This window comes from Salvia splendens, chromosome 16, assembly GCF_004379255.2.
Source record: "Salvia splendens isolate huo1 chromosome 16, SspV2, whole genome shotgun sequence".
NCBI lineage: Eukaryota > Viridiplantae > Streptophyta > Magnoliopsida > Lamiales > Lamiaceae > Salvia > Salvia splendens.
Genome location: NC_056047.1, coordinates 15,885,410 through 15,898,327, shown reverse-complemented (window position 1 = coordinate 15,898,327; position 12,918 = coordinate 15,885,410). Strand labels below are relative to the sequence as shown.

Genomic DNA, 12,918 nt, shown 5'->3' with positions numbered 1-12,918 from the left:
TAAAATCAACGTATATAAGGTTCTTTGAATCTTAGTTCTTGTTTAAATACATGATTAAGATTGAATTTACATGATCATACCTTTTAGGCCTCTAACGAGATGTATGTATGAGCAACTCTACCCAAAAACATTTTGATTTTTGGCGGTTGTCAACGATTGGATCTTCGCTCGTATCGACATAAGCTTTGAAATTTTGCTTTATTTGTTCAAATTTGATATTGTACAACTGAAGAAGAAAACATTATTCATGTTGAGATCATAAAAATAATCATCTAGTAGAAAGAACAAGAATTGCATGTGATAAGCATTTTCATTTTGATACAAAAATTGGCTTGTTTACTGCAGCATATATATCTGCTGCTTATGCTATTTCAAAAGGGCCCTATATTTCCTTATTCTTGTAAGAGCCCTTGTAACAAAGTAAATAAAAAAAATCTTGATGTCTGATTAATGTAGTTGAAGAAAGCAGAAATGGCTGAAAGTGTGTGTAGACAACGTTGTCAAGACACCATCCTACGATGTTGTTGATTCATCTCCGGCATCCTTTTCACCATTTTCTTGTAATAATCCGTTCTACAACGGTGATAATCAATCCAAACACACAGCTGCCTTATTGCCTCTCTCTTCTCCTCTCTAAGCTCTATCATCCCCTCATCTTTCTCTCTGATCCATTTCTCCAATTGCCTCATCTTGTTTTCCAGCTTCCAAACCCGGTCCCTGAACACCGATATCTCCCCCTCCTTGTCGTCCAGCTGGAACAGCAATTCGTCTAGGTCATGCTTCACCTGCACTAGCGCCTTGTTCTTCCTCCTCACCCATTCCTTCGCGCAGTTCACCTCACACGACGTCTTAGATATCTTCGTCAGCATGTTATCGTTGCATTCCTCAAACTTGACCACTACAGTGTCCAGTGCAACGAGCACATCACTTGCTGTCAGCGCAACGTCCTTCACGTTTCTCAGTCCCGTTTCTATGTTCCCTTGTTTAGCCTTGTTTTCTTGCTTGAACTCCTCATTCGTCTTCAGGTACCACTCTTTGTTCTCGACATGCTGCTTCTCTGCAGCCCTTATCCTACGGCTCATGGCTCGGTACTTATCATCAAACTGCCTCCTGAAATCCTCTGCCATCTCTTCTATCTTGTGCTCCATCATTTGGTAGTTGGGGTGTGATTTCATGTACCCTGATCGCGTCTTGGTCACGACATCCCCCAACTCCAGCAGTGTCTTCTGCTGATCAGAAATCTTTTTAGTCAGCTCAGTGTTCTTTCTGTCCATCTTTGATTTGATGAGCAAAGCCTCTTGCTTCTCTTTCTCGAGATCCATCATAACTCGCTGTTTGTCCTTTTTCAGCATCGCCAATTCCATCTGCAAGCCTACTTTCTCCTTGAGTAAGGCCTCCATCTTGCTCTGCTGAGTCTTCACCTTTTGGTTCAAGGATTTGATCAGAGCAGACGAAGTGTCTTCGCTCTGCTTCAACTTCTTCTCCTGCGCTGTTAGCTTCCTCTCGTTAAGCAAAAGAGACGTCTGCAGCTGAGATATCTTCCTCAGCAGCTCATGCGTTTCAACCCCAGATTGATTGGATTCTTGCTTCGATTTGGCTATCTGCTCCCGCTCCCCGCTCCTGCTCAATGACCGGTTCACGTATTTGTTCCCACAGAGTTCCAGCTCCAATTCAACATTCCGAGTGGTGACAGACACCAGCTCCTGATGCAGGCAGTCGACTTGCTCGATTAGGCCCTCCACTTCAATAGACCTCTCTTTGGTTTCACTCATGAGCCTTTCCTCCAGCTCATCCTTCTCATGCTGCAGGCATTCCTTGTCTTTGCACATGGATTCGAGCTGAGAGACTTGGCCCTTAAGTCTTGAGATTCTCCGTTTCAGCTGCATAGCCTCGCTTGACTCCTCTTGCCATTGCTTACTCTGTGAGGACAGATTTGCAATCTCAAACTTGAGACGCGCAACGTCGCCCTCTGATCCCTTGCTATGTCTCGGCTCCTCGTCTGGAACCCTCAAATCCTTGAAGAAGTTGCTCATCTCTTTTATTTCACTAGACGAGGTCAGTTTATCCTTGAGGATCGTGTCTTCCACATCCGATGTCTCATCATCCGTGTGCACGATTCCACTGGTGTTTTTATGGATCACTTCCAAGGGAGAATAGAATACCTCTGAATCTGAAGGAGGAGAAGAAGAGCTGTCGTCTCTGCTGCCACGGACGTTGCTCTTGGCCTCGGCTCGAAGGTCATCATAGAGAGAGTAGAGTGATTCATAATGCTGGTGGAATTCTTCAACTAGATGAATTATTTCCTTCTTCAGGTTCCCTTCTTTGTTGCTATTTATGCCCTTTGCCAGCTTCAAAATCCTCTTCACTTTATTCTCAGCATCTGCATAACCTCATGTTTAAAAAATACTAGTACTAGTTTAAATATTAGGTTTATTTAAAAAATTTACCTATTTTGGCACGTCTCAGTTGCTCATGTTTCTCAGGGTCTATATGATTCTCAAATGGCCTCATTGCTCTGCCCTTAACCTTGCTATCTTGGAAGGATGGATATTGGTCAATAGTGCTGCTTCAATTCATGGCCAATAAATGAATACTACTAATATGCAACATTAATCGTAGCTTAAAACCATGCAATTCAAGAATGATGGCTAATTAACACCTAATTTGATGTGATATGTGCATCGCCTAATTAACACCTAATTTTAATTTGTTTATTCTCAATCATGATGTAAAAATTAGGGATCGAAAAATAATTAAAAAAGCATCCTACATAAATCCAATATTGATCAATATGATGAGATAACATGCGGGAGGGAGTGCATGCAAATATGTATATAGATATTTTTGGTGTTGGAGTCTGTGTTCTTGATCTAATCCACATACCATTATATTTGCCATAAAAATCCACACAATCATGGATGGAATTGAAAAAAAAAACTGACGAATTCGATAATACTATTATGAAAAGAACGTCTGAGTTTTTTTTATGAATGCATATTTTAAAAAACCAGAATATGTATGCAACTATGCATGCATATTTTGCCTCTCATTTTGAATAGCTGAGGACTGGATAGGCAATATTACCTGAAATTTTGAAGAATTGTGAAGAATGTCAAATCTGAACCAAGGCAGATCCAATGATGAAAAGGTTGAAGAGATATCAACTATTTTTGGTTTTATGTTTTTATGGTAATGGTGATGGTGACTGCGATATAAAATAATATATGATCTATACATTGCTTCTTTTTTCTTGGATAGATTTGATACTATACAAATATACAGACTACACTTATATTTTAAATCGCATAAGCATAGAAGGTGTTTCTTCTATTAATATCGCCTCTTTCTACATTTTAAAAAATTCGCTTGGTCCTTAGTTCTATTTACAGTGAAATTGTGTTTATGATATAATTTTAAATAAAGAAACATACCATCAATATAAAGATATGAAATGTCTCAATATGAAAAATGCAAACCCTTCTAATTTTTTCTCAAATAAGGTATATGTTTCAAGTAAGTACTACTAGTAATATTTATTAAGTTAATAAAACAAAAAATGAAAAAATATCCACATTATACGATATGTTAGGAGGAGTTATTAAGTGAAGTAAGTAGAGAAAACCCAATCCACATGTGATGTGTGAACAATGACAGTTGTGTACCATAGTCAGTAGCTAGATATGGATAAGGGGGCATGGAATACATATGGTGAGCTACAACAATGGTTAAAGAGCCTAACATGGCTAGGTTAAGAGATAATTGACAGATTCCCGGTTTAAAGGGAGTTAGAAGGATAAAGTTTATTAGCATGTAAATTAAAAGAATGGTAGGAGATACTCAAAATTAAATTTATGTTACAGTAAACACAACTAAGGATCCATAGTCAAACACTTAATGCATATTAGATATTTTATGTATATAAAATGTTTTTTTACCATCAAAAGTAGATCTTTTAGATAAATTACCTGCAATTATAAATTTGCATAGTTCCAGTGCTTCTCATTATACTCCAATTTCTAATAATTTATAGTACTAAATATTTTTAGAAAATGTTATGGAATAATTCTAATCTAACTATTTATATCAAACTCAAACCAAAAAAATATTAGTCAACCAATGCCCCAGTTGGTTCTATACATGTGAATTGAGCATGCCATGATGTTGTTAGGATCTCATATAGGCCTTTATGGCCCTGGCCTGTAAATGGACCTTTATGAGCTTCTAAAATATCTTTTAGCCCATGACCAATGCCCCAGTTGGTTCTATACATGTGACCCGCTATCAGGAACAGAATAGCAATCGCTAAATGATGATGTGCAATATCAGTCAATCATAGATCTCCGGTTACTGGATCTAATCCTCCAAGAAAAGTAAGAAATTCCGCATATTTTGACCAATTCAAGGTGAAAAATGGGGTTGCTCCCTCGGCAAAACTTTAAGTATGTAGTTGAATATTTTAATGAGGAGAAAAAAATGTGAAATTCAATTCTAAATAAATAAAGGAGACATGAGTGAAATAAGCTAAAAAGGAAATATAGATATTTTGAATGAGACATGATAAGATACTCCCTAATGATAGAAAAAATATTATAATATTTAGAAAACCAACATCAAACTCATATAATAAAACACAAGGTAGCGTGATTAAATTTATTTGTAAAAATCAAGCCGATATTCTATTATACTAACACAAATACAAAATTAGTAAATTTGATTATATTATTATATTACTTTAAATTAATAAAAAATTCTATCTAAATAACGTTTAATTGTAGAATATCACAAGTGGCATTTGGACCTCGGTTGACGACTACTACATTACCTCTAACTAGTATTATCACCCGTGCTATGCACGGGTCATATGATTTTTAGTTAATGGATACAAATTTTAAACAATTCAATAGAAATAAGAATTATTATTATTATTATTATTATTATTATTATTATTATTATGTACACTTTACATAAAAAGAAATAGTAATATATTTTCTCAGTCTCACTATAACTGGAGCATTTTCTATTGGGCATGAGATTAAATACATATTTATTTTGTATTTTGTGAGTTGAGTATATAAAAGAGGGGATAAAGGGGTGATAATGATGTTTCCATTTTAGTATATGTGTTAATTAGATTGAGACATTCAAAAAAAAGAAAATATGTCGCTTAGAGTGGGAAAGATGGTGTATATAGTAACACGTTATTAGATATACCAATCCATCTGTCCCATAAACAAAGTCTTCTTTGTCCATTTTAGTGCGTCCTATATCTTTTATAGAACGAGTCTCATTCTTCATTAACAATATTTCCTCACTTTTTCTTTCTACATCTCTTCTACTTTTCCAAACCCACATTAAAACGCGTGTAGTTTTCAAAGTCCCTATTTTGATGAGATAATATTAGTATATTAATTTATGTTAAATTATTAATATATTAAAAATATTTGATATTTTCAATTATAGTAATAAATTGACAGATTCCCGGTTTAAAGGGAGTTAGAAGGATAAAGTTTATTAGCATGTAAATTAAAAGAATGGTAGGAGATACTCAAAACTAAATTTATGTTACAGTAAACACAACTAAGGATCCATGGTCAAACACTTAATGCATATTAGATAGTTTATGTATATAAAATGCTTTTTACCATCAAAAGTAGATCTTTTAGATAAATTACCTGCAATTATAAATTTGCATAGTTCCAGTGCTTCTCATTATACTCCAATTTCCAATAATTTATAATACTAGATATTTTTAGAAAATATTACGGAATAATTCTAATCTAACTATTTATATCAAACTCAAACCAAAAAAATATTACTGTCCGTGATTGGCCTAGAGTATATAACTAAAAAAAATCAACACAATGAAATATGAATCATTGCCCAAATAAAATTTGATAGACGCATAAATAATAATAGAAACCCATATAGGGAGTAATAACTAAATTAATAAGCATCTTATTTGCCATCGTCGTCTTATTCTCCATCTTCCACAACAAAGTCATTCGTAGCCACCGCATCCACGCCGAAGACATCGCTTTCAGTTGAGCCACGTGATTTCCTCAGTTCAAGTAGCCTATTTCAGACCTACTTTCCCATCGATACCTCCTCGCCCTTCTCGTCCTCACTCGCTAGGGCGGCGCCTACCCTGTCCCCGGCAGGATGTCTACTATCCTGCTTGACTGACTTGCAAATCTGCTCTCGCCATTACATCTCCACCGCTGATTTCTTCGCTGCCCATCTCTCCGAAGCTATCACAACTTGGTGGCTGGTACATTATTGTATTTTTTATACTACCTGTCGGCCTCTGCTAGACTGCTACAATCCGAGAAGTTGAACCACATGATTTCATCAGCTTGCCAAAAAAATAGCTATTGATACTCACTAACTCACATTCTTTACATCTTTACAGTATGGGTAATTGGTTGAACTAAGAAAAATTATGGTAACAAAACTAAAAAATTATACCTAATAAAACTAAAAAACATAATGAAAATTGAAAACGATGAAGATAGCAAAGCTCAAAAATTGGGAGAGTAAGATAGTGGACTGAACATAATTCACAGGATATAAGGCAATTAGTAACTGAGTATTTATAAAGTAGTTCAAGCTTTGTATAGAAGCCAAGTACTCTATAAAAACAATTTTTAAAAAATGATTTCAAGCTGTAATACCCAATGTGTGCAGAGCACTACTTATTTCTCGTGAAGTAACAGAACAGAGAAGGAATGAAATCGTATAGTACGTGTCAGCTACTAAGTGGGTGTAGCTTTCAATAGAGGATTTATTCTCTCCTTCTCTGATTTTTTTTGGGTAATATGCAAAATGTGCAGCGTGCTTTTTCTTGGTAATATGTAAATTTTCTCTTTTCTATTGTTTTTCTTGGTAATATGCAAAATGTGCTACAGCGTTGGCTATAGAGAGAAAAAGTGATAAATAGGCGTGATAAAAGAACACACACTTCATCTCATTTTCCAACGAAAAAGGGCAGAATTGGTATTTATAAAAAATGGCAAAAAACTCTCCCTCTATATAATGAAAGATTTGAAGCCTTAGTAGAACGTATGATGCATGGTTAAAGGCCAAATGCATTTTGATATCATCATGTAGCGATTTCATGTCACTCAAAAATATGGACTTGTTAACTGGAACGGAGGAAGCACATGCAGTATATAAAGACAAATCAAAATTACTTAATTTCATCATAATATATTAATAATATAATAAAATTTGGAAAATATTAATATATAGTCCATGATAGTGATATATAGAATTAAAAGAATATCATCAATATTGTAGGATTAACAAATATGAGTAATAATTTTATTCTATAAATAATTTTATTTTTAGATGTACTCTCTATCCCACAATAGTAATTCTATTTTATTAATTTCATTCGTCTAATAATAATAGTTAATTTTCATGTTCCACTAATTTATTTCCCTCATATTTTATTATTAAATTAATATATATATAAATAAACTTATATTCCATTAACTTATTCAAATTAATTTTTTCTTTACCTTTAATCATGCTCAAAGCAAATACTAGTACTAGAATTTACATTTTATTATAAGGACGTGTTCGCTCTGTCAGAAATGTCAAGAAATTACTCCAATTCTGTCCATTTACATGCGTTCGGTTTACAATATTTAATTCATGCGAGCCCTTAAAATGAGCAAGGGCCCGCCACTGTTCATCAGAAATATGCAAAATTCATTTCTTGCGCAATAGGTGGTTTATGAATCTGGGAGTGCGACTGACACCAAAAATTGAAGATAAGATTACGATTTTACCCCATCGTTTTCATTTCCCCCAAATCAAAGACCAGAAAGTTCATTCTTCACTTTCCAATTTCCGTTGGCGCAACATCTTAATTGAAGCAGCAACAAGTTTCATCCAATTTGCGGAGAGTGAGATCGAGATGGAAGAGAGTGGGAGACTGAAGACAGAGCGGAGGCGAGACCAGATGCGGCGAGCGAAGATGCATGAGATGAGAGAGAGACCAAATAGAAGAGGGAGAGGAGATGAGTCGAACAGAACTGAGGACGACGGTGAGCAGGGGCAGCGCGAAGGAGACGGGCGTGGATGAAATTGAAGGCAATGGGGGTGACATCTTCACCTCTTCTAATGGCGGCCGTTATTTTGCAGAGGGATAACTCATGGAAATAAAGGAAACATTTGAGTTGTTTTTGGTCTTTTTAGACAATACTTTACATTGGCATATTTCAACCTCTTCCCCAAATCAACTCCACTGAACGGAAGAAATAAAACAAGGGTCGTGGGCCCTCTTGACACAATTCTTGACCAGTTTTATTTCTTGGCCTAATCAAATATGAGTCCCTGAACCCGTCCTAATAGTATTTTCTTATTTTCTAAAACCCTCTCCAAATCAAATAGGATTATATTATTTGGCAAAACCCAATTTATTTGGCAAAACCCTGGTGTCTGTCCTCCATCTCTATTCGCTCCAACTAACTCCATCTCTTCTCTTTGCCATGGCCAACGCCGCCGATCCCAATCTCGGGATTGGCCGACCTACCCGCGTCAAGAACAAGACGCCGGCTTCTATCCAAATCAGTGCCGAGCAAATCCTCCGTGAAGCCAGAGAGCGTCACCAGGCTGAATTCCGACCTCCCAAGCACAAAATCACCGACTCCACCGAGCTCGGAGATTACCGCCTCCGCAAACGCAAGGAATTCGAAGATTTAATTCGCTGTAATAAGAACGTGTGGGTCAAGTATGCTAAATGGGAAGAATCTCAGAAGGATTTCACCCGATCTCGCTCAGTCTGGGAGCGCGCGCTCGATGTGGACAGCAGAGGCCACACATTGTGGCTCAAGTATGCTGATTTTGAGGTGAAGAATAAGTTCGTCACTCGCGCTAGAAATTGTATTGGATCATGCGACGCTGTTGCTGCCGAGAGTGGATCAGCTCTGGCACAAGTACATTCACACGGAGGAGGTTTTGGGGAATGTGGCTGCGGCGAGGCAGATTTTTGAGAGGTGGATGGATTGGATGCCTGATCAGCAAGGCTGGCTTTCATACATCGAATTCGAACTTATGTATAATGAGGTTGAGAGGGCCAGAGATATTTTTGAGCGCTTTGTGGAATGTCACCCTAGGGTTAGTGCCTGGATTAGGTTTTCTATGGGGAGATAGCGAGTGCAAGGAATTGTTATGAGAGGGCTGTGAATAAGCTGGGGATGATGAGGAGGCAGAGGACTTGTTTGTTGCTTTTGCTGAGTTTGAAGAGAAATGTAAGGAAATTGAGAGAGATAGATGCTTTTATAAGTTTGCACTGGATCACATTCCGAAGGGAAGGGCGGAGGAGCTGTATAAGAAGTTTGTTGCATTCGAGAAGCAATATGGTGATAGGGAAGGAATTGATGATGCTATTTTTGGAGAGAGGAGGTTACAGTGTGAGGATGAGGTCAGGAAGAACCCTCTTGATTATGATGTGTGGTTTGATTACATACGGTCGGAAGAGCGCTGTGGGGACAGGCGAAGGATTGAGGATGTGTACGAGAGGGCTATAGCGAATTTACCTCCTGCTCAGGAGAAGCGCTACTGGGAACTATACATATACTTGTGGTAAGTTTAATGTTTCAACTCATGCACTTATACTGTACTATATTAAGTGAAGGGCTTGGCTGTTATTCATTAGCTGATTGTTGAATTTATGTTGTTTTCAGGATTAAATATGTTTTGTATGAGGAGCTCGATGCACAGGATGTTGACCGAACAAGGGACATATACAAGTAAGATCCTGTTTCTATTATTCAGTGTTATTTTAAGGAAAATATATCGATTGTGTGTGAGGTTTTGTTTGTATTGGATGTAGCCTAAGCTTGGTTATTCTCATCGTACTTATAGTTTCCAATGGTTGCTGATACGTTTTAGAACTGCGCAGCTCGTGTCTGAAGATGATTCCTCGTGAGAAATTTTCTTTTGCAAAGATTTGGCTGATGTCTGCACAATTCGAAATACGCCACTTAAATACTGATCGAGCTCGGAAAATATTGGGGTCAGCAATTGGCATGGCTGCCAAAGATAAGGTTTGCTACATGTTTCATATGAAGTTTAGTTTTTTATATTGTTCATACTCTGGTCTTCCTCGAACAACACTCTAATTGCATCATATTGCAAGCAGATCTTTAAGAAGTACACTGAGATAGTGCTGCAACTTGGTAACATAGAACGCTGCAGGAAACTTTACGAAAAATACTTGGAGTGGTCTCCTGAGAACTGTTATGCATGGAGCAAGTATGCTAACTTGGAGAGATCTTCGTCGGAAACTGATCGTGCCAGAGCAATTTTTTAGCTTGCCACTGACCAACCTGCTTTAGACATGCCAGAGTTACTATGGAAGGTATGCAATCTCTCCATATTGCGAACATATAAATAGCTCCACTGTGAATTGACTTAAATATATTTTGATGTTATACCTATTTGAAACAGGCATACATTGACTTTGAGATTTCTGAATGCGAGTACGAAAGAACTAGAACTCTTTATGAAAAACTTTTGGACAGAACTAAGCACTTGAATGTGTGGATTAGCTATGCCAAATTTGAGGCATCTGTCATGCAAGAGGTCCTTCAGGACTTGTCTGAGAATGAATACAAGAAAAAATGCCTTCAGCATGCCAGAGGTAAGAACTTACTGTTCTAGGAGTCAATTTCTTGCATGATCTTTTCTGTTATATCTGCTATTCTCGATGCTAAGTCTTATCATTATCATGAATTTGATCTCACACCTTCCCCTGTTCGTCAGATGTGTTTGAAAGGGGCCTCAGCTATTTTAGAACTTCCGCTCCTGAATTGAAAGAGGAAAGAGCAATGCTTTTGGAAGAGTGGTTGACCACGGAGAAAAGTTTTGGTGAGCTTGGTAACGTGGAGTTGGTTACTGCTAAGCTTCCAAAGAAACTAAAGAAGAGAAGGCACATAGAAACTGAGGATGGTCCAGCTGGGTATGTATTCGACTTATATTTTAGTCTTTTCCCCCCTTTCTGAAGATTTTTATACTGCTGAGTCTGATCTATCTCTGCTTGGCCTGTCCTTAATCTTGTCAGTGTTGATTGATTGACCCTTAAGAAAGTGGATAATCATGTGGCCACAACCACATTTTTATTGGCTTATTGGGATTGTTATCACTTGAGAGTTATTGATTCGCCTAAATTATTATGTCTTTATTGACTTATATGATTCCAGATTTCCAGTGATTTCTCCCTCATAATTGATAGTACTAGTATTTGCTAAAACATGGAAAGAAAAGAATCAGTGTTTGTTTTGAAATTTCTTTTTCTCCTTCCAGACTCTGTTACAGTGTGTTGTGTGAGCTGAAATCATGGAAATAATCGTTGGATTGAACAAACTCTGATGTTTTGATGTTGTGCAGTTATGAGGAGTATATTGACTACCTATTCCCAGAAGAAATACAGACAAGAAATCTCAAAATTTTGGAAGCGGCGTACAAGTGGAAGAAGCAGAAGATTGCTTCGGACGATGACTATTTGGGTAGCACTGATGTGGCCATTTGATCTTCTTGTTAATATTGGCTTTTGATTTTCTTGTATGTACCCAAGCTGCAAAAAGAAAATCCACAGAACTGTAAAAGGTTGATCAATGGCTTTTTCTCTCTGCAGATGGCATACAAAATTTGTACAAAATGAGATTGAATTTAGTATATTAGCTTTTCATAATTTGCAGAGTAACAGGTTAGGTTGGGCAATTTTTAGAGGGAGGCTTTGAAAGCTATTTTGGTCATTCCAGGTTTACTTGCACCATAAAAGAATAGACTCTTTTTGATATGGTGTCACTTCCATTGTTTCTCTACTGTAAAATGTTGATGATGCAGACTGAGTGGTAGCTACTAATAATACTGATATTGTTTTTCTTTTCAAGATTTAGTAATTAGATTTTTATTTTTAGCCTTTTATGATAATGTAGTGCTGCAGGTTAATATGTTGGGGTATTTATTTACTCGGTTTTGATATGGTTCTAATTGCTAGCTGACAATAACGTTATGAGAAAAGCTTGTTAAACACAAAAAATAGCTTATTATAGTATTTTACAAACAAATTATTGGAAAGATATATGTTTGACTTCCCTAAATCATTCATAAGACAAAAAAATCGAAAATATAATTTAAAATATTTCATAGTAATAATACTAATAAGTAGAAATGTACTGTATTTAATTTCATTTATAGGAGTATTAGTTTCCTTCAATATTTGGATTCCCTATTTCTCTGATTTATCTAGTCTGGTAATTAGGTTGGGCTAAATCAAAATTAGGCAATTATATTTAACAATACTTACTGATGCAATTTATTAGTTATTTTCATTAAAAATCTTTGAACTTCGCAAATGATAAAAAAAAACAGAAGTGAGTTTTAGTGGTAGAAGTGCTAACACGCTACTGTAAAATGGAAGTACTCCACCATTTTAATGGTAGAAGTATTCCTCTAATAGTTTTACTGTTTTAGTATTCGCCTATTTGAGTTTCAATGTAAATTCAATAAATTACTGTGAGAGATATAGAGAAAATAATTTTTGTATTATTAGTAAAAAGGTGTCTTTATCTAATTAAAACATGAATGTTTTGTAGATGAACTAAAACTAAAAAAATATATAACCATTGATTATTGGTGTAATTACGTAGCAAGAAAATTATAAAAATTAATGAGACTATTTTTTATAGATGAACTAAACTTAAAAAAATACTGATGATTGACTATGCTTTTTATGAGATCAGTCCTGATGTACGGGCCCAATCCCCACAAAGCCAACTACACATATACTATTTTAATATATTAACAAATTTAATTTAAATTAATAATATCTAACAATTAAATTTAAAGTTAGAACACTAAGATTCTTATTATGATATTGAGTATAAAGATTTATAAAAATCATTT

The 12,918-nt window shown here is 36.0% G+C and overlaps 1 protein-coding gene and 1 pseudogene across 1 annotated transcript; one reads left to right on the top strand and one right to left on the bottom strand.

Annotated features, from left to right (window-relative positions):
• Nucleotides 1-464: 464 nt before the first annotated feature.
• LOC121771220 (COP1-interactive protein 1-like) lies at nucleotides 465-2,536 on the bottom strand. The gene is made up of 2 exons (XM_042167994.1): nucleotides 2,448-2,536; nucleotides 465-2,380 (listed from the first exon to the last, which is right to left on the bottom strand). The coding sequence occupies exons 1-2, from the start codon at nucleotides 2,509-2,511 to the stop codon at nucleotides 501-503; spliced, it is 1,944 nt and encodes a 647-aa protein (XP_042023928.1). The 5' UTR covers nucleotides 2,512-2,536; the 3' UTR covers nucleotides 465-500.
• Nucleotides 2,537-8,417: 5,881 nt separating this feature from the next.
• On the top strand, nucleotides 8,418-11,878 carry LOC121772417 (annotated as a pseudogene).
• Nucleotides 11,879-12,918: the final 1,040 nt, after the last annotated feature.